This window comes from Fundulus heteroclitus, chromosome 8 (genome assembly GCF_011125445.2).
Source record: "Fundulus heteroclitus isolate FHET01 chromosome 8, MU-UCD_Fhet_4.1, whole genome shotgun sequence".
Lineage (NCBI taxonomy): Eukaryota > Metazoa > Chordata > Actinopteri > Cyprinodontiformes > Fundulidae > Fundulus > Fundulus heteroclitus.
The window spans coordinates 8,882,994-8,907,494 of NC_046368.1; the positions used below are offsets into that span (position 1 = coordinate 8,882,994).

The 24,501-nt window shown below is 39.8% G+C and overlaps 1 protein-coding gene across 2 annotated transcripts in view; it reads left to right on the forward strand.

Annotated features, from left to right (window-relative positions):
- The window catches only part of igsf9a (immunoglobulin superfamily, member 9a), a 90,188-nt gene that overhangs the window by 1,862 nt on the left and 63,825 nt on the right, over nt 1–24,501 (forward strand). For both annotated transcript variants that reach the window (XM_036140073.1, XM_036140074.1), the window contains exons 2-3: nt 13,167–13,261; nt 13,387–13,587. In XM_036140073.1, coding sequence (XP_035995966.1) covers nt 13,201–13,261; nt 13,387–13,587 — 262 coding nt within the window. In that variant the 5' untranslated portion in view covers nt 13,167–13,200. The remainder of the gene's footprint in view (nt 1–13,166; nt 13,262–13,386; nt 13,588–24,501) is intronic.

Below are 24,501 nucleotides of genomic sequence, written 5' to 3' on the forward strand. Positions count from 1 at the left end.
ATTAGAATTCAACCACCTTTTGTAATACTGCCTTTACAAATTACTATGCTTGATTTAAAATGTAAGTAATTTGAATGACTAACTTTTGCTTCCATCGTTAATAATGTTTTACACTACAGTATGTTTGGGCGGCACAGTTGGTAGCACTGCTGCCTTGCAGCAACAAGGTCCTGGGTTTGAACCCCTGTCTGAGGTTCTTCTGCATGGAGTGGTGCATGCACGGTTGTTTTTCCTGTGTGTCTCTGTGTTTGACTGCCGAGCCGTCTCGACTGCAGGCTGTAGCTCACATCTCAGCCAATGACTGCTGGAGTCCGGCAATTTAGTCTCTAAACTAGCCAAAGCTTGCTTGCTGCAACCTTAACTTCTTGGTCCACCACAGAAACCTTTCTCAGCCACAACGGCTGACACATTGTTGAGCGTTACCTGTATAAATTGATATGCTTGACTAAAATATTAATTTCTATGGCTATGATTTAATTCCCTAAAAAAATCAGTTCTTACAGTGTAGTAGCTATGGTTTTAATAGAGCTTGACGTCTGTTACGATGTGATATTGAGCACAACGGATAAGAGGCGCCTGTCTGATAAAATGTTCAATATCAAAGCAGGGGAAAAAACATTGTAGAAATCAAATTTTCCAAATGAATGTGTTTAAACAAAGAGGTAGTTTTGCTTTACATTAAACATAGTGGAAATGTATAGAACCAGGAAGTGGGTGTGTGTATATATACGTCTATCTTCATTCCAGTGATAATTGGAAAAATATTCTGATAACTTCCCCAGATGAGCTCCGTTAAATGATTTCAGAAACTCTCTTGCTGCTTTTTATCGAGCCTCTCGAGGCACCAGCTGGGCTCCCGGTTTCATGGATAATTTTTCCCTCTCACAAAGTTTGCATCATCAGAAAAACGAACTCAGTGGTACTTAATTAACCTGAGAAGGAGACGAGCCCATATGGTGCCTCTTGATTTGCAGCAGTACAGTAAACACTTGATGTTTGACTTCTAAAGCAGGCTGAAGTGGAATAAAATTACAAATCTAGCTAGTGTCATGTCAGCACTTTAGCTACAGGTTTTGTGGATTTTCTTGTCTAAGTATTGACAGCATCTGTTTAAAACCTGGGAAAATTGGAAATCAGATTTTTTTTTTTATAAAAGCCTCACTTTTCCTCCTGGATTAAAGAACATGGCTTTTCAAATATAATTTTGTAAAAATGAAAAATATTAGCGTTAGTGTAGCTGTACTGAGCCAAGCTTGTGGCCTTGAGCAGGTTCATGTGTCTCTCCAGCCTTCAGGATCAAAACAAGGAGGCCCTGACTTCAAATTAAAGCCAATTATTTTCTGTTTTCACTCTGCATTTCACTTGACTCACCCGTGGGCTAAAATATTAAAAGCTTGCTTGTAATAATCTCTCAGTATTTCATACAACAGCTTTGCCTTGTGCCTTGCCATGGAGACAGATGCGTTTTGCAATGCAGATCAGCCAAAAGACAGATAATTTGTGTCATTTTATTCTGATGTTAAGATACCGTTGTTGTCAGCTCAATACAGATGGCTAAATGCAAAATACTCAGCGCAGGAAATATAAATGAGACCAGAAAATCTTAAAGTATTATTTGAACTGCATTCTAACGAGATGCCAAGGTTGATTTCATGTCCGGTGAACAATTTCCATGTAAGTTTTACTTTTATGTTTTAGATCACTATCGAGCTGTAAGACCCATTGGACACCAATTTTCTTTTTTTTTTAGTAAGTTTTTATTGAACATGTGCTGGTATTTGATGCCTTTTTACACTAATGAGGTTCAAACAGCCTCTGGAAGATAATAGGCCCACAGCACTGCAGATCCTAAACTTTTCCTGTTTTTAAGTGAGGATGTATCTTCCAACAGTCTTGAAGGAGTTCCCAAAGATGCTTAGCACTTGTTGACCCTTTTGCCTACTTTCTGCGGTCCAGCTCTCGATTGGGTTCAGGTCCGGTGATTGTGGAGGCCAGGTCATCTGGCCTATCGCTCTTTTTCTTGGTCAAATAGCCCTTACACAGCCTGGAGGTGTGTTTGGGGTCATTGGCCTGTTGAAATATAAATGATGGTCCAACTAAACGCAAACCGTTTAGTTGGACTTTTTTTGTTAAGTATATAATTCCACTTGTTAATTCATAGATCTTTTATTTCTTACTTCATACCACAGCAAAAAGGGAACTATAAGTAAGTGAACTTTCCTGAAATGAGTGTATTTGTCCTTTATTTGAGCAGGTAAATAAGACTATCTGCCAATGGAATTTAGTATTTTGACCCATAAAATAAAAAATAATTAGATAAACTGCATTTGAAATGAGATGAGTTGTTTCTATTTTAAAGGAACAATAAGTAAGATGTTTCCTGAAAAATCAATCTAAATTATTTTCATTTGTCACCTGGGATGGAAGTAACACTCCCTATCAACAATCGGTCCTCTCCATCAAACATGCCTTAGTCACGTTTTTCTCCCTTTGAACGACTTCGGCTCAGAGTGTAGCCCGTGTTTACTTCCTGGTTCCTGAGCCAATCATATGAGAGTTCCCAGAGTTCTGAAAGCAGAACGCAGCTTTTGATATTTTATGTTGGCGTAAGAGCAGCAGCCTGCCACCATGGAAGCCAGTAAGAGAAGCGGAGCAGAAGTAGAATAAAATGCAACATTATGGACCAGTCCTGTGTTGGTAAAACTTCAGTTCAACAACAGACTGTTGAGTAAATAGCGGATGTCTGTGAAAGGTTGTTCTTACTTATTGTTCCTTTAATTGCAAAAATCTTATTCCATTGGTAGATCATTTAAACTTTCCTGCTCAAATCAAGGATAAATACACTAATTTCAAGAAAGTTTTACTTGCATTCAGTTCCGTTTTTGCAGTGTATTCAGATGTTTACATACATTTGTGAACCGGTTGGTTGAATTGTCTCTTAAACTGTACGACTTGGGTCAAACTCTATGGGTTTCCTTCCACAATCTTCTCATAGTAGTTTGCCGTAATCTGGGCCCATTCCTCCTGACAGAACTGGTGCAGCACATGACATGTCTGCAAAGACAAAGGTCTTTGTCTCTGAGCGAGTTTTTGCTCTGGAGATGAGTCATACTTTCACACCAGAACCCATTTGTGATGACTGGACACTCCCATGGTGTTTATGATTGTTTGAACAGATGAGTGTGGCACCTTTTGTTATCTTGAAACTGCGTTGACAGGAGGAACCGGGCATTTGAGCGGTATCTTTGATGTTAAAATTTGGTTGAACTGAATCATTTCAGAGCAACAAAATGGAGAAACGGAAAGAAAATTGTGGCCACGGTGCATTTGGAGTTGCAGACTGAATTTGTGACTTCGGGTTGACCTGTATATTGCTGGGTTTTACTTGGAACACCAGGGCTTTACAGTCTCTCTATCTATTTGATTCAGTGGAAAAGACATGATTCACAGGAAAGAAACCAAACACTGTCACTCCGAGCGTAGGGATGTCCGCTAAAGTGGAACCTTCTTTATTTTCCCTGTCCTATTTTCCCCCTAAGTGCACATCAAACCGAGCAAGACGGAGGGTTCCCATTGTGATGGAAGGCGCGTGTTTGGATTTATAAAAATCCGCCTTTCTAACACATGTGCAAGGATGGGGGGAAAAAATAAGATGTAGATTAACAGGGGCCAGGCTGAATAAAGTAAGCTCCCAGGGGAAAACTCTGTGGTAAAGTTACTTATCGCACTAACAAAGACGAACTGGGTTAGAGCAGGTTGAATGCCAATGAAGTGCATTTTATTTTATTTTTCCTGTGAGAGGTGGCTGACAGGAGTAGCTCCAACATGACATTTCACAGCATCAAATAGCCCAGTGATGATGAGTCAGGCAAAGAATACCTAGAATTTTAAACACAAGTCGTTGGAATAGGAAGGCATGAGAGCAAAGAGAACAGTTGGAGCACACATTTATTAGGTTTTTAGGACTAAACTACTACTTACTGTGACTTTTCCTACAAAACGTATCTTTTAGCTATTTTGAAGTTGGGTTATGATGGTGTTCTTCAAGGTTCCTATCCTTCACTGCTTCAGATTGGTGATTGGCTAGTCAAATACTGAAGAATTTGACCCCCTCTGACCCCATGTTTATTAAGTTTCCCCTAAAAAGATCCCTTTGTTTCGCTCAACATATCAAACTGCACATTTTGTTGGAGTCCAAACTACTGGCTCTGTCATATTTTGCTCTGTCATATAAAATCTCAGTAATATACTTTGAATTGTTTCGCTGCAATGGAATAAATATATGTAAAAAAAAAAAGTAGAAAGGATCTAAATAGGTTCACAACGCACTGTAATTGATAATATCAAACCAGAAAATCTCTCTCTTTCTCTCTGTCGCTCTAAAAGGCAGGTTGGCTTTTGCAGCTTTTAGTGATCATGAAATCGGCTCCTGAAATGATAAACTGCAGTAGCTTCAGTGTTTTCTCTGGCTTATCTGGTAGAATATTTGGGTTAAAGATGATAATCCTTAGAAAACCGCAGCCATACTTTGTGCTTGGTGCTTTTGAGTTCTTTCTTTTTTTTTTTTTACTGAATTCTATCAGTACCAATGACATTTAAAAAATGAAATATCTTTCCTAACAAATTAACAACTCTATTTACTCATCTTTTACATTTTTGTTAATTTCAATATCTTTCATTGCCTTTTATTAACAAGGTCAAGCAAACCTTTGTTTTTTGTAGCTATTACATCTCTGCAGTGATGAATCAAATTTAATTTCTCTCAATGTTTTCTTACAATTGTGTTTTACCTTGAACAAGGTAGCCTGAGTAAGCTATGTTGTATATTAATTAGTCAAAATAACTTCTCCTTTACTTTTTACTGAATCAAACTTAAAAAAACTGACAAACAAATCTAAAATAATATTTTAACCCAAACCAAAAATACTAACTTACTTAATCTGTTTATCAGCTCCTTAGGAACCAAGTAGACGGGGTTTGTGGTCTTAGTTTTTGTCCCAGTTTTAACAAATGAGGCGTAGGAAATAAAGTGGGACCCACCTTTGATTCATCAGCTTTTAACACCAACAGAACTGATATTGGTGGCTGTAGGATGCCCTACTTTGGGTCAGGGCACCTGTGTTGTCTTTCTGAACCAGTTGGTTGGATAATTTGAACACCTCCCGTCTCTTGACTTCAGGGGTAGACTTTCCTAATCCAACAGTGGTTTTGTCTGGCCCAGGTCTTTTTTAATGTCCTTGTGGTTTCCCAATTTTAAATTCAGAACCATGTTGGAGCATAAAGAAAATTACCAAGTGACAGTCCAAACGCATCCAGAGCATACGACTCAGTTTGCAACTGTAATCCAAAAGGGGTCGGGACTTTTTTTTCTTTTTTTTTTGTGCCGTTTGGGTTGGAGAGGAGACATCAAGAGGGGCTGATCAACCAATCAGAGTTGGACTTGGGTTAGATTGGTGAGTTATGTTATGTTGTCAATAATTTAAGATGTGTGTGTGGTTTTTTTAACTTTAAATTGTAATTGACCATCAAGTTTGTTTTTCTTCAAGTATTACTCAGCCACTGAGTATTATGACTTTCTGCGGTTTGCTGCTTAGAAAGGATTTTATCAGACTGTTTTATCTTTTGTTCTTGAAATAGTTCTATGACCCAGACCCGATGGGTTGCATTTTAAACATCTTTTAGCCTACTCATTTTGTTTGAAGGCCGCTATTTAGGTAAAATGTTGATTTTCAAAGGCCTGTGCAGAAATCACGCCAGGATAACAAAAAAAGAAAATAAAACCCTCTTCGCTTTGTAAAGTAGACAGAACTATTCATCTTTTTGCCCCTTTGGACACTTTTCTGCTGTTTTTGCAGTCTTAAGAAAAATATTGATCATACCATACCTTTATGTATAAAGCCCTTAAAAACAGCCAACAGCTGAATCAAAGTGCTGTACATCGCTACAAGCAAAAACACATCCATTAAAAAACTGAAATGAAAAGATAATGCATAAAAAATAAAATCAATTTAAAATGAAAACTAAATCTCACTAGTGGTAAAAGCCAAAGAATAATAGTGGGTTTTAAGGCGAGTTTTAAAGGTAGGCAGAAGGAGCCTCTCCTATATGCAGGGGCCGTTATTCCATAATTGAGGAGCAAGAATAGAAAAGGCCCCACCTCCTCTGAGCTTCCTCTTAGACCTCAGTACCTCCAGGAGATGCAGTTCATCTGACCTGAGGGGCCGAGAGGGTGAATAGGGATGAAGAGGTCATTCAAACACTTTTTAAAATGTACCGGGAGCCAATGGAGTGAGGCCAGAATGGGGGTTATATGCTCTATTTTTGGTGCATCTGTTAAAAGACGTGCAGCAGCGTTTTGAACCGGCTGTAGACGAGAAAGCAATGACTTATTCACTCCAACATAGAGTCCATTACAGAAATCCAGGCGGGATGATAAAAAAAGCATGGATCAATGTTTCAAGGAGTTGTCTTGACAAAGAATTTCAATTTTGCCTCGGGTGATTAAAAACCTGATCTAACAACTGCTCTAATCTGACCGTCTAATTTTAAATCACTGTCAGTGACTCTTGGTTTAAAATATGCTGTCAGGGGATCCCAAATAAACCGTTCTCGGGTCACAGGAGCAACTTAGTCCAAAGAGTATTACCTCAGTTTTCTTATTGTTAAAATTTAAAAAGTTCAGGGCTAGCCACGCTTTAATGCCTTCCAAACAGCAGGTTCTCCACAGAGAAGCCGTCTCCCTGCTTCAGGGGCAGATAGGGCTGTGTGATCAAGTAATTCATGATTTATAGCATTTTTACATTATGTCGGGTTTAAATGTATTTCAAAACAATAATTTTGGATTTTCTTAGTTTATCTTTAAGTGACATTTCTGTTAGTTTGATCTGAACCATTTAATTATGACAAAATTCCTTAATGGGGGAAATATTTTTTAATTATTTTTGAAGGACATGAAGAAAGCAGATCTTGTAGATGAAATGTCAAATCTCATGGGTTTTTTTTTTTTTTTTTTTTTTTTTTTTTTTTCCCACTACAGCATTTTTTTACTCCATATTTCCAGCTCTGGTAGTTGATCTTGGATATTCCTAATGGTGCTTTCGAGGTCATAGGCGCGTTTTTTTTACCTTTTTACAGTCGCACACATTAGTGGTTGACCTTTTCTCGTCTTTACTGTTTCCCATTTATTGAGAGGTTAATGTCCAATTTGTGTCGCTGGCAGATAGAAGCAGTCTGGAAATAGTCCACATACTCTGAGGAGGAAAGTTTAGTGCTTCATTTTCCTTAACGCGTACAGTCACTGCACCGCTTGGATCGATAAACTGGAATGGCGTAAAAAAGACTTGTTTTGATGCCAGCGACGTGGATTCCTGAAAGAACTTTTACGAGAGGAGAAACTCAATTTGATCGGAACACATTTGTGCCGGGAGAGACTGTTCATGTTTTGGTTTTTAAACGCGCATCCGTACGAGGAGCCTGATAAATTTGGGCTTCGGTCTTGATTATTCAGCCTGTCTCCTTACACTGATTGAAAAGGCAGCAACAGAATTTCAACGGCATGCCTGTCACTGACATTTCTATTTCTGTCAGGTGATAAATCAGTGTGAGGCAAGCTGCTTTCCTTTTGAGAGCTACCTGCTCATTCATTATATCTTTAAAGCTTTTTCCAGAGTGCCGTGCCATCGCAGCTGTGCTATCAGTGTCAAGATGAAGGCAGGAATACGTCTGAGGGAGATGTACGTAGACAGTCTGAGTCACCACGCCGTCCAAACAAAGCCGGCCTGCGTTGTTTGGCAGCTCTCAGTTTTTGGTTCTGATTTAATGACACAAAATGTCCTGCAGCTTAATGAGATTTTTTTTGTTGCCTCTTATCTTTCCTCTTGCTGTGTTTGCCTCTCTGTCTCTCCTGTCTGTTTTTTTTTTTTTTTTTTCCACTGGTGATCCACTTTATTGCTTTTTGTTTTGCCAGGCACACACACATAGTTCTGACCAATAATGCTATAAGAAATAGTTTTATTTATCTGGAGCTGTCAGTTTTTAGACCAAAACTGTCTGCTTATTCTTCTTGACTACTTGGAATTATAAAAGGCATTGCTGGGCACTCAGTCCTTTTAATCTTTATCCTACTTGGATAACAAGAGAGAATGCAAATGTATTTAAATAAATAAGAACGCCATTAGAATTTCAGGAGTGGCTTAACACAAGGGATGTAGTTGCAGCCGATCCCCCCCCCCACCCCCCCTTATCCACACTCCTTAATTGGCTTTGCTTTCAGTCATCCTGTTGCTTGCACCTAATTTCTCTTCCACAGTTCTTCTTTCCACTCAATTTTCCATTAATGTCCTGTGATACAGCAGCCTGTGAACGGTCATATAGCTTAGCACGCCTTTTCTGTTGCTCACCCTTCTTAATGAGGGTGTCGGTGACAATGAAACTCGTATGTTTTGCAGATTATTTACGCATATTGAAATGCCTAGCACTGAATTTAGTTGATTTAGTTCACAGCAAGTGAAAACCCAATGCAGCTTCCGAGGTAGAATACAGTTGTCCAGTTGACAGTCACTGACACGTCCATCCAGTATGCAGAAATATTTATGGAACGTTGAGAGCAAAGAAAAAACTGTGGTAGAAGAAGGCTGCACGATTTCCTGGTAATTGGCTGCACTGGCATTCTCTTTTAGGGGGTTTGGCTTCACAGTCCTCTCAAGGGTGGTAGGACTGCATTATGTTAGAAATTCATGTGAAAATGATAATAGTTATAAATATTTTCATGACATCAGTTTCAAGAAACCCCTCACAACTCCTTCTTAGTATCTTTTCCTATGCTTCCATCTCTTTCTATGACCTTCGGTGTTAGGTGTGTGTGTCTACTGCAGTGAGACTCTGTGTACACTAAAAGCCTGAGTCTCTGATGCTGGGTACGTAAAAGCAACAAATATTACATTCCAAACAGTAATTTTTTGCAACAATAATATTGAACACTAATATTACAATAGGGCTGGCACAATTGTTAGCACTGTTAGCTGTGAATGCGTGGGTTCTCTCCTGGTACTCCGGCCTCCTCCCAAAGTCCAAAAACCAGACTGTTAGATTAATTGTTGACTCTAAATTGCCCTCATGTAATTGTGTTTGTGTGTGTATTTGTACTTGCAGCTGAGCGAGAACATATTTAGCTTATTTTACTGGTAAAGTGAGGTCTTTGATGTAAAGTGTGGGCCTTTTCTTTGGGCTAGAGGTCAGGTTTAGGGCTAAGGTGTACAACACAGACTAGTTATCAGTGTGTCAACCCTCCAGACCACTCAGGTCTTCTGGCTCCAGCCTGCTCTGCAGAACCAGAACCAGACATGGAGAAGCAGCATTTAGTTCCTATGCTCCTCTTATCTGGAACAAACTTCCAGAACACTGTAAAAGTGCTGAAAGCCTGAGTTCCTTTTTAAATCAAGATTAAAAACACATTTGTTTAGGATTGCCTTCGACTATTCTAGTTAAACTGTTTTAAACATAACTTAGTAGTCCAACTGTTTTTAACATTTGCTTTTAGTTTCTATTCTTCCGTATTTAATTTTGTTTCTACAATTTATTCCAACTTGCTTTTATTCTGTTTTATTTTCCTATATTTTAATCATGTAAAGCACTTTGCATTGTCTTTGTACTGAAATGTGCTGTACAAATAAATTTACCTTGCCTTGCCTCTGCTGCCCTGTGATAGACTTATACAGATGGCCACCGAATAACATGTAAAACTATTAATTCACTAACTTATCGAGATGCGCCTGTTTGCTGAGCATCTGTTCATTCTGAGACGAACAAAGATACCAAGTGATGGACAGTTTTGCAATGTTTTCCTCTTTACAGCTGACTCATAATGCTTCAGTTTCTCCTTGGCTCTCCTTGTCGACTCTTCTCAAACACTTTACGTTCTAAATCAAATGCATTTTGTTCAGCATAAAGTTTTCTATGCCATAGCCAAAAGTCAGGCAGGTGAAGGACTGCTGATTGGAGTGTTTATGTTCCAGCTGACTGTAATGAACAGAAGGGCTGCAGATTGAGTTTTAACTTTCACATTAATTCTGGAGGAAATCTTGTACGCCGCGCTGTTTACCGAAGCATGGGAGTGGGTGGAACAAAGCACGGTAACTGTTGACAGCCCACGTAATTGTTTTCCACCGGTTTAGACTTTGCCCCGGCCCTAAGATGAAAAAGGGCCATAAAGGTGTGGGGGTGGAGACAGAAAATGAGGTTTGCATTAGTGTTCACTGCTCATGATCAGGAAGTGCATAAATGACCGAGAATCAGAGGGATGTTGATAATCTGATCAATGAAATGTTAACATAAACCCATGCCAATGATAGATACTGTCTTAAACCAAAGTTAAAAGCTACTAGATTTTGACGCTGTAACTTGGTATGCCTCGGTATTGACCTGTCCGCCCTCGGCTCAGACGTTGCTTTAGCTCAACCTCTCTTTTCGCTGGTAAGAGAGGTCTTAGAAGTTGTTAAAAAAGTCTTAGAACTGATCTTAATCTGAGGCCAAAGGATCATGGAGATAGTTTCATTCCTTCTGCAACATCAAGGTTGCAGTTGTACAGAATTTTTTATTTATTGGACAAACCAGATGCAATGCTTGAGTGTATTAGCACATGTGCTAATTTTCAACACCAGTCCATCGGAGGCTTTTAGAAAAAACTTAATATTGCAGAGTACAGTAGAAATAATTACAAACAGCGGACAATTTAAAATGCAAAACAGATAATTGTATACATTAAACTTAAGACTAATTCACGTATTGACATTGTTATGTGAAAGTCTCTGTCTTGACGTCAGCCACTGTTTTAATCCTCTGTTAAAGGTGTTAATATCAGTTGTTTAAAGTCAGTGGAGAGAGAGTTCCACAGTCTGGGTCCCTTGGAGGAGAAACTGGACCGTCCAAAAGATGTCCTGAGCATTGGGACCATACAGTCCCCACTGGCTGAGGCTCGAGTGGATGGTCAAAGTGGGCCGTGACGTCTGACAATAAGAGCAGAAAACAGTGGCGATACAAGACTGTTCACACATTTAAAAACTTTAAAAGCTTTAGTGTGCTAATATTTTCAAAGTTTTCGAAAGTAAACAGCTTGTGCTTCTTTAAAATGTCACAGTGATGCCACCTCATAGGTTTCTTTTCTTGTAATAGAAGTCACCAAGCACATCCCAGTGAGAGGAAAATACAGAGAAGAGCTAGGGCTTAATGGAGGGTCTATAGTACCTTTCTAGTGTGGGATCTTTGTGAGATACCCCAGAATGAGCCAGGGAGCGCCCCTCGGGCAACGGGTGTCTGGATTTCCTTTCTGCTACCCTAAAACAATAATGGATGCATAAGCCGGAATATGAATGTTAGAATGTTCCATACTTTTACCTTGTTACGTGAAATTCAATGAACAGAACAGGTCTTTGAGGACATCTTGGTCCAACTCTTTACTCATGAACGTGCTGTTGGGCAGAATCAGGAGAAAGCCCATTCTCTTGGATAGGAATCAGCCCAACACATGGATTGCTTTCCTATTGGCACCACAAGACTCACAGTACCTTTTAATAATTTATTTATTAGATGTTTTAAACAGCAGAAAGAAGGATTTAACAGAAAAGATAACTTTGCACAAGTCATCTGCTATTCATCCTCATTTTTTTGCAGAATTTCAGTCTCTTCCAAGTCTTTCTAAGACTAAAGTGGATTCTTCGCTGCCGTTCTTGTCAATTCAATTCAGCTTATTTATATAGCGCCAATAAACAACATGTCATCTCAAAGCATTTTACTGAGTGCATTTTATCAAATCATCCAGACAGATTGGTTAAAAAGTTTTCTAAGGAAGCCCAACTGATAGTATGATAGTATTTATCCTCCTGGTAGAACATGTTGCCACAGAGGACAGTCGCTGACTGCCATCGTTGACTTGAAGAAATACGTCATACCGAGTGTGCATGTTGCGACAGTGGAGAGGAAAACTCACTTCCAACAAGAAACCAAGCAGAACCATTAAATTAATGAATAGACTGATATATTTATTAGAGGTTACCTGATGAATGGAAGAACAGATGAGTGGATACAATGCAGATAATTGTGCAAGTAATGGAGTCCACATATCCAATTTTTTTTTTTTTTTTTTTTTTTTACTTAATCCAGACTGTTTATGAATCTTAAAACCATCATCAGCTGCTACATTCCTTGTTGCTGTGTTGAAGCGCGGAGTGGTTAGAACGAGGCCGGTGGCAGGACCGTGGGCTAGTGGGAACAAGCGCTCACTTGCCACTCTGGTTTCTTTTATCAACAACAAATATAGAATAGAATAGAATTAAATTTTATTGTCATTGAACTGTCACAAGTACAAGCAAAGAAATGTGGTATCTAGCTTTTAACCCATCCCCTAGGGGAGCAGTGGGCTGCCATGTGCGGCGCCCGGGAAGCGTTCTGGGGTTAAGGGTCTTGCTCAGGGACCCAGAGTGCAGACACTGGGGATCGAACCGGGTACTTGCATCCTTCTCTGAGTGCAAGCGCCCTGCTCTAACCACTAGGCCAGCACCCCCCTAATATGAAGCATATGTGACAAATATAGGCAATGCATAGGTTATGTCTCCTAATCTAGAACGAATGAAAGGTTCTTAATAATACAGATATTCCATTCTGACCTTCTCTTGTACATTTCAAACATCGGAGCCAATTTGAGTCTATCGTTGCACTTTGGCATTAGATTTCATACCTTGCTGCTTCTTAAAGCGCTCTCGTCCTCTCAGGTTGTCCCTGTCCTTGACTGCTTGGTCTCCCAGCTGTTTCAGCCAAATACCTTTTTATTGATGTGCTTTAAATAAAACACTTAGCTGCTGCGGCGCACGTGACTCAAAAGATTTATTTGCCATTTATGCTATTAACTTGTAGAAAAAGGGAGATTGGAGGCCAGGTTTTCTGGCGGCGGAGGCTGCTCTTCCCATTTGTGTAATGATGTGGGATGAATTCCAGTTATTGGAAAACTATAGAAAAATCTGAGTGCTCTTCTCTCCCCTTCCTGTAAAACGATAGCAGTAGTGACAGCTCGGTTAGAGTCTTTTTAGGTTGGAAAGCTGTCACAGACGGCTGTCAGCTTATGCGCAGCCAAGGAAGTAATGGGAATGTGACAATTGTGTCTCTCTTGCCAACAGACAGAACAGGCTGCAGGTTGTGTGAGTGACAGATATGGGGTCAGGAAGATCATACTGGCAGACTTTCGCGGCAGTTGTAGTCATTTGCCACTTTTGTAAGTATCTCTTTATTGTCTCATATAAGGAATGTTTGACAATCAGCTGGATTTTAGGTTAAAGTCTCTACAATATAACGCGCCTGAAACTAACCTCTTATTTCACTAATAAACTCTCTCTTTAGTAACCACTGAAGGTGCAGAGTCAGAGGTCCGTGGAAAGGTCGGGGACTCGGTGGAGCTGGAGTGCCGTTTCCCTCCATCAGGGCCGCAGTCTGGGTCGTCGTCGTCTCCACATGTGGTGGAATGGGTGCGGCAAGAGCTTGACATTCCTGTCCTGATTCAGTTTGGATCCCACACACCTCACGTCCATCCACTTTTTGAAGGTGAGTACTTGTTATTAAAGTAACCAACCTAATGTGTTGGTGCAGTGAGTGGAAGAAATCTGTTGGGAGGGGGGAGGGGGAAGTACAGTAGAAGCATAACAAATAGCCGAGACTGAACTGAAGCAGAAAAGTGCTGAAAACGGTGAAATCAAAGCAGATCGACCATCTGAACCTGCTCTGTTTTAAGAGGTAGCAGAGGGTCCAAGAGGGAAGGATAAATGTCCCTCATGGCATTTCATGGTTCCTGGTCCATATTCAAACATGATGAATGCTGGGAACATGTGCTCAGCAAGTGGGCAAAGATTTTGTATCAGAGATTTCATCACTTTATCCACTACAACTCTAAGCTGTCAGATGTTAAAATATTATTTCTCGTGTGTTTTGGCACCTAAAACACACTTTTTACAACCACCTCCTGAGTTGTAGATGTATCTGACAAGCATAGACAGATTTTCCATCAGAGCCCGCTGCAGCTGTAAGACTCGTTAAGTTAGTCTGCAGTGTTTCTTAATGTTAACTTGTTGTTCATTTCATGACAAAAAAGTGTGATAATTGCTTTGACCCACACGTTTGTGGAGCTAGAACTTCATCTAAGGCTATAGCAGCTATTTAGAGCTCTAGGTATTATTAACTGCAGTTCATGTCAATAAAGAAAACTGTCCAGTCCATAGTTTAGCGGTCAACAACACCCTTTATACCCCTTAGCAGCTCTACATGCTCTGATCCTGATCTTCATGGTGACGCTGAGGTAGGTGGACAGGAGGCTGCTTTGAAACGTTAAATAAGAGCTGGTGATTAAGTTTAGGCTTATTCATAATTAAACAAAATTATTAACATAGACAAATAGAGATAGCAAATGTCGCTGTAGTGTCTTCTACAGTTTTTTGCTAATAATGCATCTTGCGTCTCCACACTGAATAGCTTTCTTTCAGCCTATGGTATTTTTTTATCTTTAATAAATGATTTCATAATATACCTTATCATTTGTGTTTTTAATTCTCTTCAGTTACTTCTCAACTATTCATGCTTTTTGTTTAATACAGCAAAGCGGCTCTTTTTGCCAACTGAAGGGAGACTGGGGGGGGGGGGGTCTTGCTTTAATGAAACAAAGTGAACTAACTCTTGAATAAGCTTCACAATCCCCTCAGGGCCGCTGTTCTCCCTGTTGATGGCACACCTTTTCCTACCACACTTTTTCTTTCCACTAAGCTTTTTATATATATTATATTTGAATCCAGCTCTCTGTGAATGGTTTGCTTCTTTGTGGACACACTTTTGTAGCTTAACCTTATTAAAGTCAGTGACAGTCCAGCCTCAGTTGGCTTCCTTTTGATTTATGTAGTGCATAACATGTCTAGAGCAGAATATATCTTTGTTAAAAAAAACTTTCTTTATTTTTTATCTTAAGCAATATTCCTGTTTTTCTTTCTCTTTGTGAGTTTTGTGCTTTCTCTAGCTGTAAACCAAACAGAAGTAAAAGCTTAAGGCATGGTACCATATGCGTGATAAATAAATATGATGTACTGCTCAAAGGAAGTTAAAAAAACACTTTATTTAGAGTATAATATCAAGTCAGTTAAACCTCTAGAATATTGATCTGGCCAGTTCTGCAGGAGAGTGGGTTGTTGATCAGTGTCGGATGTTTTGGTGTTATTGACATTAAAACGGGGCAATAAACCGGCAGCAATGAAATGAACCCAGAAACAGGAATGGTCTTGCAGGGGGAGGCCACATAGATTTCTATCCTCCTCATATCTTTTGACTGCTTTTGAGTAGCTTTGGGTCAGTGTCACTACTGGTAGCGGTAGGCGATACCCGGACCCTACAGAGGTTACACAGGCAGTCCAACTCCACCAGGACGGTACATCCATATGTGACAGAAGGTTTGCTGTGTCTCCCAGCACAGTCTAAGGAGAATGGAGGAGATCCAGGAGACAGGCAGTTACTCTAGGAGAGCTGGACATGGCTGTCATTGGTTCTTAACCCATCAGAAGGGACAGCATCTGCTTTGTGCAAAGAGGAACAGGATATTGTTAGAGCCTTACAAAATGGATTCCAGCGGGTCACTGCCCTGATCGTCTCTGACCAAACCATTAGAAACAGACCTCATGAGGGTGGCCTGAGGGCCAGGCATCATCTAGTAAGCCCTGCGTTCGCTGCCCGGCACCATGGAGCTTGACTGACATTTGGTAGAGATCATCGGAACTGGCAGGTTTGCCACTGGTGCCTTGTTCTTTTCACAGATGAGAGCAGGTTCACTCATGAGCTCCAGTGTCAGTAAGGCAAAAGTCTGAAGAAGCTGTGGTGAACGTTATGCTGCTCATAGCATAGCTCAGCACGATCAGTTTGGTAGTGGGTTAGTGTTTGTCTGGGAAGAGGTATCCATGGAGGGACACACAGACCTGTACAGGATAAACGATTGCACCCTGAGTGGCGTTAGATATCAGGATGAAGTCCTCAGGCCCAATGTTAGACCCTGTGCTGGTGCATTGGGTTGCTGCGTTCTTCCTGGTGCAGGATAACGCCCGGTCTCCAGTTCCGGGCGTTATCCTTTAGAGGATAAAGTAATTGATACCATTGAGTGTCCTCCACACTCCCCTACTTAAGTCCAGCAGAATGTCTCTGGGACATCCTAATTAGATCTATCTGATACCCCCAGGTTGCTCCTCAGACTGCCCAGGAGCTCAGTGATGCTCTAGTCAGGATCTATAGGAGCTCCGACATTGTCAAGCATGCAGACAAGTATGTGGAGGCCATAAAAGATGGAGCAGCAGTTTGAGTTGCTGCAATTACATTTAGGGAAATTGGTCCACCCTGCCGCATCAGAATTTCAGTTTCACTTTCTCCCTGATGTACCCCAAGATTTCACATCCCACTTGCTTGGACGTGTCCGTTCCATTCCAGACCGCCTCCGTGAGTCCGTGAAAAGCAACGCCTACTACATCCGTAGTTACTCCATCTAGCTCCACTCCAAAGTTCTTTGGAGCCCAAGTAGAGCATGAGCGAGAGGTACGAGTTCATGGGATCATCGTCATTACAAGCAGAATTCAAATCTATTTGGAGAAGATTATCAGATTTTAAATTGATTGTTGAAGTGACAAATCTGCTTTCTTAATTGATGCAAAAAAGTGGTTTGCATCCAACATCTAAATAAAACGGTTAACTTTATTCCGAATACTTACATTTTTTTTAAAATTTGTGGTTAAGATCTCTATTAATGCTGTTTAACATCGACAAACTGGATGTTGGTGGGATTATTTTTCCTGTTTGTTATGATTGAAATGCTTGAGCTAGACCCGGGCCGGAGCCCGATGGAACAGAAAATTGGAGTCGTTCCATAAATTGGCGGTGAATGACGTGTCCGTGGACGGTGACGTTCGGAGTAGTCATGGAGAATGTGGAACTGTTCTCAATAACATAACAATGAAGTCGCTCCGTCGGACGTAAACGGAATGGAGCAATCATGTATGATGTGGAACCTGGCGGTTAGGATTTAATTGTTTGTCTGTTTGTAATTTCAATGTTCATCAAATGATGCACCGTTGTTTTGTTCCCTGCACTTTACCCATTTCCTGTCAGTGTCCAGCATGGATTTTTTTCCTTCTAATTGAGATATGATGCACTTTCACAGTGCTCCTTTAATTTTGAGTAGCATGTGTGAAATTACTGAAATACATTAGCGTTTGGATGCACCTGTATAAAGAACCGTTGGTTGCTTGGAGAGCTTAAAACTGAACTGTAACTTGCTGCCCCTGGAAATCAACCTATAGACATGTTTTGCAATTTGAAGCATATTCTTTACGGCGATCTCCATAGGCAGTTTCAGAAACTTACATTTATGCATGACCATGAGACTGGCCATAAATGCGTCTACAGAAAAAAAACTCTTGCTTCCCCTGAGGATAGTGTTCCAGTATTTTTCTGTTTGCCAACATGCTGATGTTTGCACTTAGCACCATGCCTGAAATATAATTATTCATGCCAGCCTTGTTACAAAGTCTGTCTGTGAAAATTTTCATTCATTAAAGGTAATACAGAGAGTAAAGTGAGTGTCTGGCTGTGTGCTTGAGTCGAAAATGAAACAAGACGCTTGTTCTCAGATTTCATTGAGTGCCACACCTTGGTGGCCTTTCAACCAACTCTCGCATTGCATCACCGCCTATTGTCCACATTCTTACCCACAGCACGGCGAACAAAGACGGTCTAAGGCAAAAAAAAAAAGAACCTCTATGGGCCAGGGCTACCTTTGTGAGGCTTCTGTTATCCTTTAAAGTCACAAACAACAGAACAAATGTAGACAAAAATAAAGCATGTCTGGGTGGCTCAGATCTTCCCTCTGTTAGAATCTCCCCTTTTTTTCCCCCTATGGAGATGCATGTAGGGATTTTCACTCCACTCTGGACTTTTGCAGGCTTTTCGGATTTCTAGTGCCCGCACCATCCAAAGTTTTGATTAAAGTGCAGTTTTTATAGAAAGCGCCTCGAGCGGCTTGAATATAAAACTTCAAAGGGTGAAATTAATTGGTATATTTTAACACTCAGGTGGGAGGTAAGCAGGCAGCAAACTAGCAGTAAGTACAGCATTTAACCTAATTCATTTACTTCCATCAACATGAAAACTGAGGAAGGGTGGCCAGCACCGATCAACATTTGCCTGCATAATTACTTCTCTCTAAATTTTCTTCAACACTCGTCTTACTCCCTGTTGCATCACTCATTACACGCTGTGCAACTAAAGACTGTGTTCACACCCACTCCGATTGATTTTTACATCCAGCTGAGACATCTGATATGTCTGAATTTACGGGAATTTCTTCAGAAGAATGGAAAATAGATCAAGGGCGATATAATCTGATGAATGTTTAAATTTTCTTATATATATATTTTTTTTTTACCAAAACTGATTTTAAGGCCAAAAAGCAGAAGTCTATGTGTATTAAAAAAAACTGCATGAATTGTACAACGATTTCCTTGGCATGTATTTTGTTTGTCAATTGTAGTTTTCATTTTCTTGTCTTTTCCAAAAAGCTTACCCTTCTTTAAAACCACAAAGTAGCTGTGATGCATCTCAGGGGTCCTGATTTATTTAAAGAATCTTTATGGTCTTGATAAGAATGGGAAAAGTAAATAGTGGTGGAAAAATATTTGTATTTTCCAGCTGCTTTGATCAGAGTACTTTTTGTGTTGGCTTCTATACGACCGATTCAATTCCACCTATTTATAGGACTGGACGATATAGAAAAAAAGCATATTGATAAAACCGAAAACATATTCATCGTTATCGATAATTATCTTCAAATTCAAAACATATATTATAAGTGCAGCCCAGGCCATTTTATGCTGCTGCTTAGCGACTTATTTTTAGATGCAGAACACACAAACACTGAATTCAAACTCAACCCTTTATTCAACCAACTTTTTATCAAAACAAAAGTTTTTAAGAAACCAAAAAATAACGTGCTCTTTGAAGGGGGTGGAACTTGGTGATGGAGCGTTCCTGGGTCTGCGTTGTGATTGGTTGGGAGGATGTAATGACTGTAACATTAATCTACATGGCAAGAATAAGGAAAACTGTTTTTTATTCAACTTGTTATTTAGCCTTTTTTTTCTATCAATATTTGTCTATCGATCGATTATATATCGTTATTGAATTATCATCCAGCCCTACTTTTTTATAAAGCACCAATTAACAGCATATCATCTCAGGGTGCTTTACACAGTCAGTTCAATCAAATCATCCAGTCAGAATGGTTAAAATGTTTTCTTAGGAACCTCAGCAGTTTGCATTGAGTCATTGATTTGCAGCATTCAGTCCTCCTGGATGAGCAACCTCACCTTCATTTGTCCATCTGTCCATTCATCCTTCTGTACATCCTATTATTCATCCATGTGTCTGACTGTTGATCTTTCCATCTGTCTTAATTATTAATCAACTTTTGTACTTCAAATAGAAAAATAGGCCAAATTTAATTTATAAGTCTGGAAATGTCAGTCTAAGGTGTATATTAAAATGTTCACTCATGTGGGGCTGAAAACAAATGTATCACTTTTCTAAAAAGAAAAATTTAAAACATTTCACTTATTCCTTCAATGTCAGTTATGTGCTACTTTGTCTCAGTCGATCAAATAAAATCACAATAAAATCCATTAACGTTTGATTGTAACGTGCCAAAATGTGAAAGACTTGCAGTATGAATTATTTTACAAGGTATTTTACCAACAGATAGTATACGAAAATCTTCTCTTTAACAAATAGAAACAACAAACAGCAAAGACCTGACACAGGATCAAATGGTGCCCAATTGAAATTAATGCATTTTGAAAGAATATTCTCATCCAAGGATATACTCATAATTGTCAGTCCTTTTAAATATTTAGATCAAGATGTTTCACTCATAATGCATTTAATTCACAGCATTTCCTTTTTCAAATTTCCAGTGTCTGCCAAATATTTATATAGTGTAACAGTGTTATTCTATTTAGATTTATCTCTTGTGCTAACACAGAGTAATGCGTAGTAATCTCTGCCTTTTTAGATATGTGTTTGTCAAAGGATCAGTGCCTGCTTTCATTTGAGTCACAGCCTTTCCCCTCCTAGTGCGGTGCCACTCCCTCACCCATGGTGAACCAGGAAATTTGATACTGACATTTACATAGCAATAAAGTCAGAGTGGACCTTAGGTGATTGGTTGAATTATCAAAAGTAGGAGCAATATGCGCTTTAATTTGAGCCCAGGCTTATAAAATACAGTGGACTTTGTTGCTGATTCAGAAGACGATCTGCACCATATATCATTGTCTTACCTCATTAGGCTCAATGTAAGAGGAGGCAGCGCAACATGCTAGTAGTAATAACCTTAAAATTTGCCTACCCTTTGAATGACAAATTATACTTTTTGTACACCTTACTCAGTCTGTTCTTAAAACAAGGCATTGTATTGAAAGGGACAAGTTTGCTGATAACATACATTTGTGGTGAACAAACAGATACACTTTTTTTTTTCACACTGATTCAAAGGGTTTGAAAAAAAGATGCTTTGTCCCCTCTGATGCTTGAGCTTTCTCACAGGTGCTGGTTGCCGGGTTAGTAACAGGTGCAGCATGGGAAACTTAGACCCTTTAGAGTTGAAATGAGCAGTGTGTATTTCAACCCCTCAGGCGTGTTCTCGGATGTCGAAGTGGTTTGGCTTCAAGAACCTGCCTCCAACTGTTTTTTAGCTGCTGTGGTTTGCAAGTAATCCAAGTGATTCAGTCTGTTGAGGCTCACGTTTTTTTTTTTTGTTTTTTTTTCGATGCTGATCCCTCTGCCCAAAATTAGTTTTTTTTCCCCCGTGATTTTTATTGTATTTTCTTTGAGGTGGGATCATGCGGAGTAGTAATGGGAAGACAGTCTCTTAGAGGCAATAGGCAAGCGTCTCATGTATAAGGAGCCAAAGGCTTCAGTCATGGAGAGGAGCCAGACGGGTGGGGGGTCCACACTTAGTGGAGGCCAGAGATGTCCCTGGAGAGGGGGCAGTCCAAACCCAACCTGACAAAAGGACAAACCAGAAAACTAGGTGCCCAGTCATATTCACAGCTTCCAAACCTAGTGCCCCCACATGTTTACACTGCAAAAGCGACTCAGTACACACATTTTACGTGCGGCACACGCATCCTATACTCCCAGGTTCAGGTACCGGCACCCCAAAGGGGTATCCAGCCCCAGGAGGTGAACCCCATCATCCGATGGGATGGGGGTGGGCATACTACCCGGTCCATACTGCGGCCCTAAACCCCCAGCCTATCCACCCAGAGATTGGGCCAACAAGAGCCCATCCCACGAACCTGGAGGCGCTGCCTCCCAAACTCCAATATTCTGGGGGAGAGCAGAAGCCTACCCCCTCTATCTGTGTTATTTTATTTTAATGTCCGTAAACTTGAAAAAAAAAAAAAAAGATTCAGTGGAGCTCCCCTTTGGTTGTGAAGAGCGAACAAAGGGGTGTTTGTTGTTGCAGAGCAACTGATCAAAGCATTAATGTCAACCATGTGGACAGGAACTGTAGTCCCATCGCACCCATGCTTCTGCTGACTTTATTAAAAGCAAATACAGCTGAATAAATGCACTGTCCTTTTGTAAGCAGGAGTAACATTAAACACAGCTAAAGCAGTTATGTGCTTCCTTCCCATGTGGTCAAACGTGATACTGGGACTGCTTGTGTTCAGTAGAGCATCAAGTTAGGCCTCTAATTTAGATGGAGCGCTTCAATTCAAATTTTTAAACCGTGACACGGCAGCCCTGCATAAAGCCACAAGCAAGACGGAGTGTAACCTTATCTGCTTCTTTCTCCAACTGAAACCTGAATGCCTCTCCCCGACTTGCCAAGAGCTGACGACATCTCTTGGAGACGATGTGGGCTTTCTGTCCATGGATATCACATTTTCAGGGACATAAATGTCTGTGGTGCACAAAATGTGTATTGAATTTAAATAATTTTTGTCCACAGGCCCTTGTCAAACCAAACAAGACACTTTGTGGATGATTTCCCTCAAGGCTTCTTTTTATAATCTGAAAACTTCATCTCCAAAATGTTACACATCCATTTTGGGAGATATAAAATCAATATGTCTGATGTGTCCTTCACTCTCAATAAAATGTTATAAAATCAAAAACCATGGTCTGTGCAAATATTGCTTTGGTTGGCATTGCTCCAACTCGTCCGGGAGCTTTATGAAGGACATCAAACTTTAACGGAGAAGAGTAGTTATATTTAAGTTTTTTTCTGAATATAACACCTTTTGATTTTTTTTTCTCGATCAAAGGCTTTTATTGATCACAACTAATATACAAGTTCTAAATTAGGAGCTCACTTGAATGAGGATCTGTTCTCATTTCCCTCTGCAGGATATTGCTTTTAAAAAAAGACAGCAGTGGTTGTCTCATTTTATAATTTATAGGCTACTGCTTCAGTCTATAAAAACAATTGTCAGAATAATTTCCTTTTATTGTTGGAGAGTCACTTTTCTTAACGGCGCTGAAGGGTTTTGTGTTTTGCTGTCACCTGAGAGTGTATTCAGGGAATGAGCCTTTGAGGGGGCCTTTAGTCAGGCGCAGTTTGGGAGATGCATTGTGTTATTGTGTGTGTGTGGTGAGCAGTGTTGTGTGGTTGGATTATTCTTAGAAAGGGTATTGTTTGACTTGGGTGAATGAAAAGCCAACAGATCTGCTACATGTGGTCATGAGTGCTTTGTGCAAACAGATCAGCATGGCAAAGTGAGCATTGATTTGAAAAAGTTGTCATTTTCATGAATGTTGGACCTTTTTAAATGGGTTTGATGATGGCTTGCAGTAATTTTTTCATTTATCATTTCATCCTCCTAGAAAGGGAAGAGTAAACAAAGATTACATTTCAGACAAATAATGTCAACGTAAAATATATTCATTAATAATAAACTATATAATAAACATGTGCTGTATATACCTACATAATTTATAACATTTCATACTTTTCTTAATTAAGCTGAATTTCTCCACATGGAGAAACTCTTGCTCTTCCCAGCTATCATCCTATACCAAGATCAAAATCGGCATCGGAGGCAGGCTTTGTGTTTACCCGCAATAGAAAGGTTGCTTTATGCTTAATTCTCGTACATTGTGTACAAAAACAAGATGTGCGTCGCTAGCTTTTATGTTCTGTGCGGCTCTTCTTCTGAAGTAGCACTATTATCCTAGACTTAGCGTTGTGCTCCTACGCCAAGCACACTACACCCCACTACACATAAAAGTAGAAAACTTACCAGAATGACGTCGGTTTCTCTCCAGGAATTGTAAAGCATTTGTTGATCACGGTGATCTGTTTGGGCCAAATAATGAAGATGTCTATATTTAGCATAAACTCTTTGCCTCGCGTGTCTTGTTTGGTTTGCCACAGAGGACACATCCACATGACAATGCCCAGCCCAAATGTCTCTAACACAATTACCAAACATACCACCAGTACGTCGCTGCACAAGATAACACCCGGCACCCATTCCACAACACCCAAAGACCACCACCAAGTCATCAGGGAAGGGTGCAACAACGGATTGTTCAGCACTCTACAACATTTAAAGAGGATTACAAAGTAATTGGGAGGGAAGAGCCAGTGCATTCTACAGTTTGTATAATCTAAAATATTTTGTGAAATTGAATTATATTTCCCTTTTTTTACATTTCTAGAGCTGATCCCAGTAAGTAAAGTGCCTAGTGAGATCCTAGGAGAGAACCAAACAGAACAGATGATTTAGATTAAAATTGTTACGTTAGTCAAGGTAAACCAAGCGCTCCAACAGCATGGTGCTGGCATCCCCACGTGTCAAAATAGTTTTGTGCCCAACACATTAGTCGACTCTGAGAATGTCTTACAATGCTGCAGGATATTGAGCAAATATACATTATGTCAACTTTTAACAGCGAAGTGCTAGTTTGGCCAAGGAGGAAAATGGAAATGCTGCTGTTTTTGTTTACATCAATGCAAAACTAAAGCCATCTGATTTTACTACATTCGTGATTTGGGATCTGACATTTCACCAACTTTTTCTTCCTGTGTGTAACAAGGTTAATTATGTGTTCTTTTTGTTATAGTTCAATTTTTAATACTTTTTATGATAATTGCATAAAATGACTTTATTACCTGACAACAAAACGTTAGTCGTCCAAGTGTGCAAATTCAATGGTTTGTCAGTATCTTTATAACTATTCTGAGAACTCCATCAAGATAGTTGGAAAACCATTTCAGATGACTAACCTATTGAAGCTCTTTGAGAGAAGGCCAATATTGACCAAAGCATTGTTCAAAACAAAGAGGGGGTACTTAGAAAAAGCTAAAATCTACAAGATGTTTTGAGTTATTTCACAATTTTTTGTTTGATACATAATGCTTTATACTTCCGAGTCATA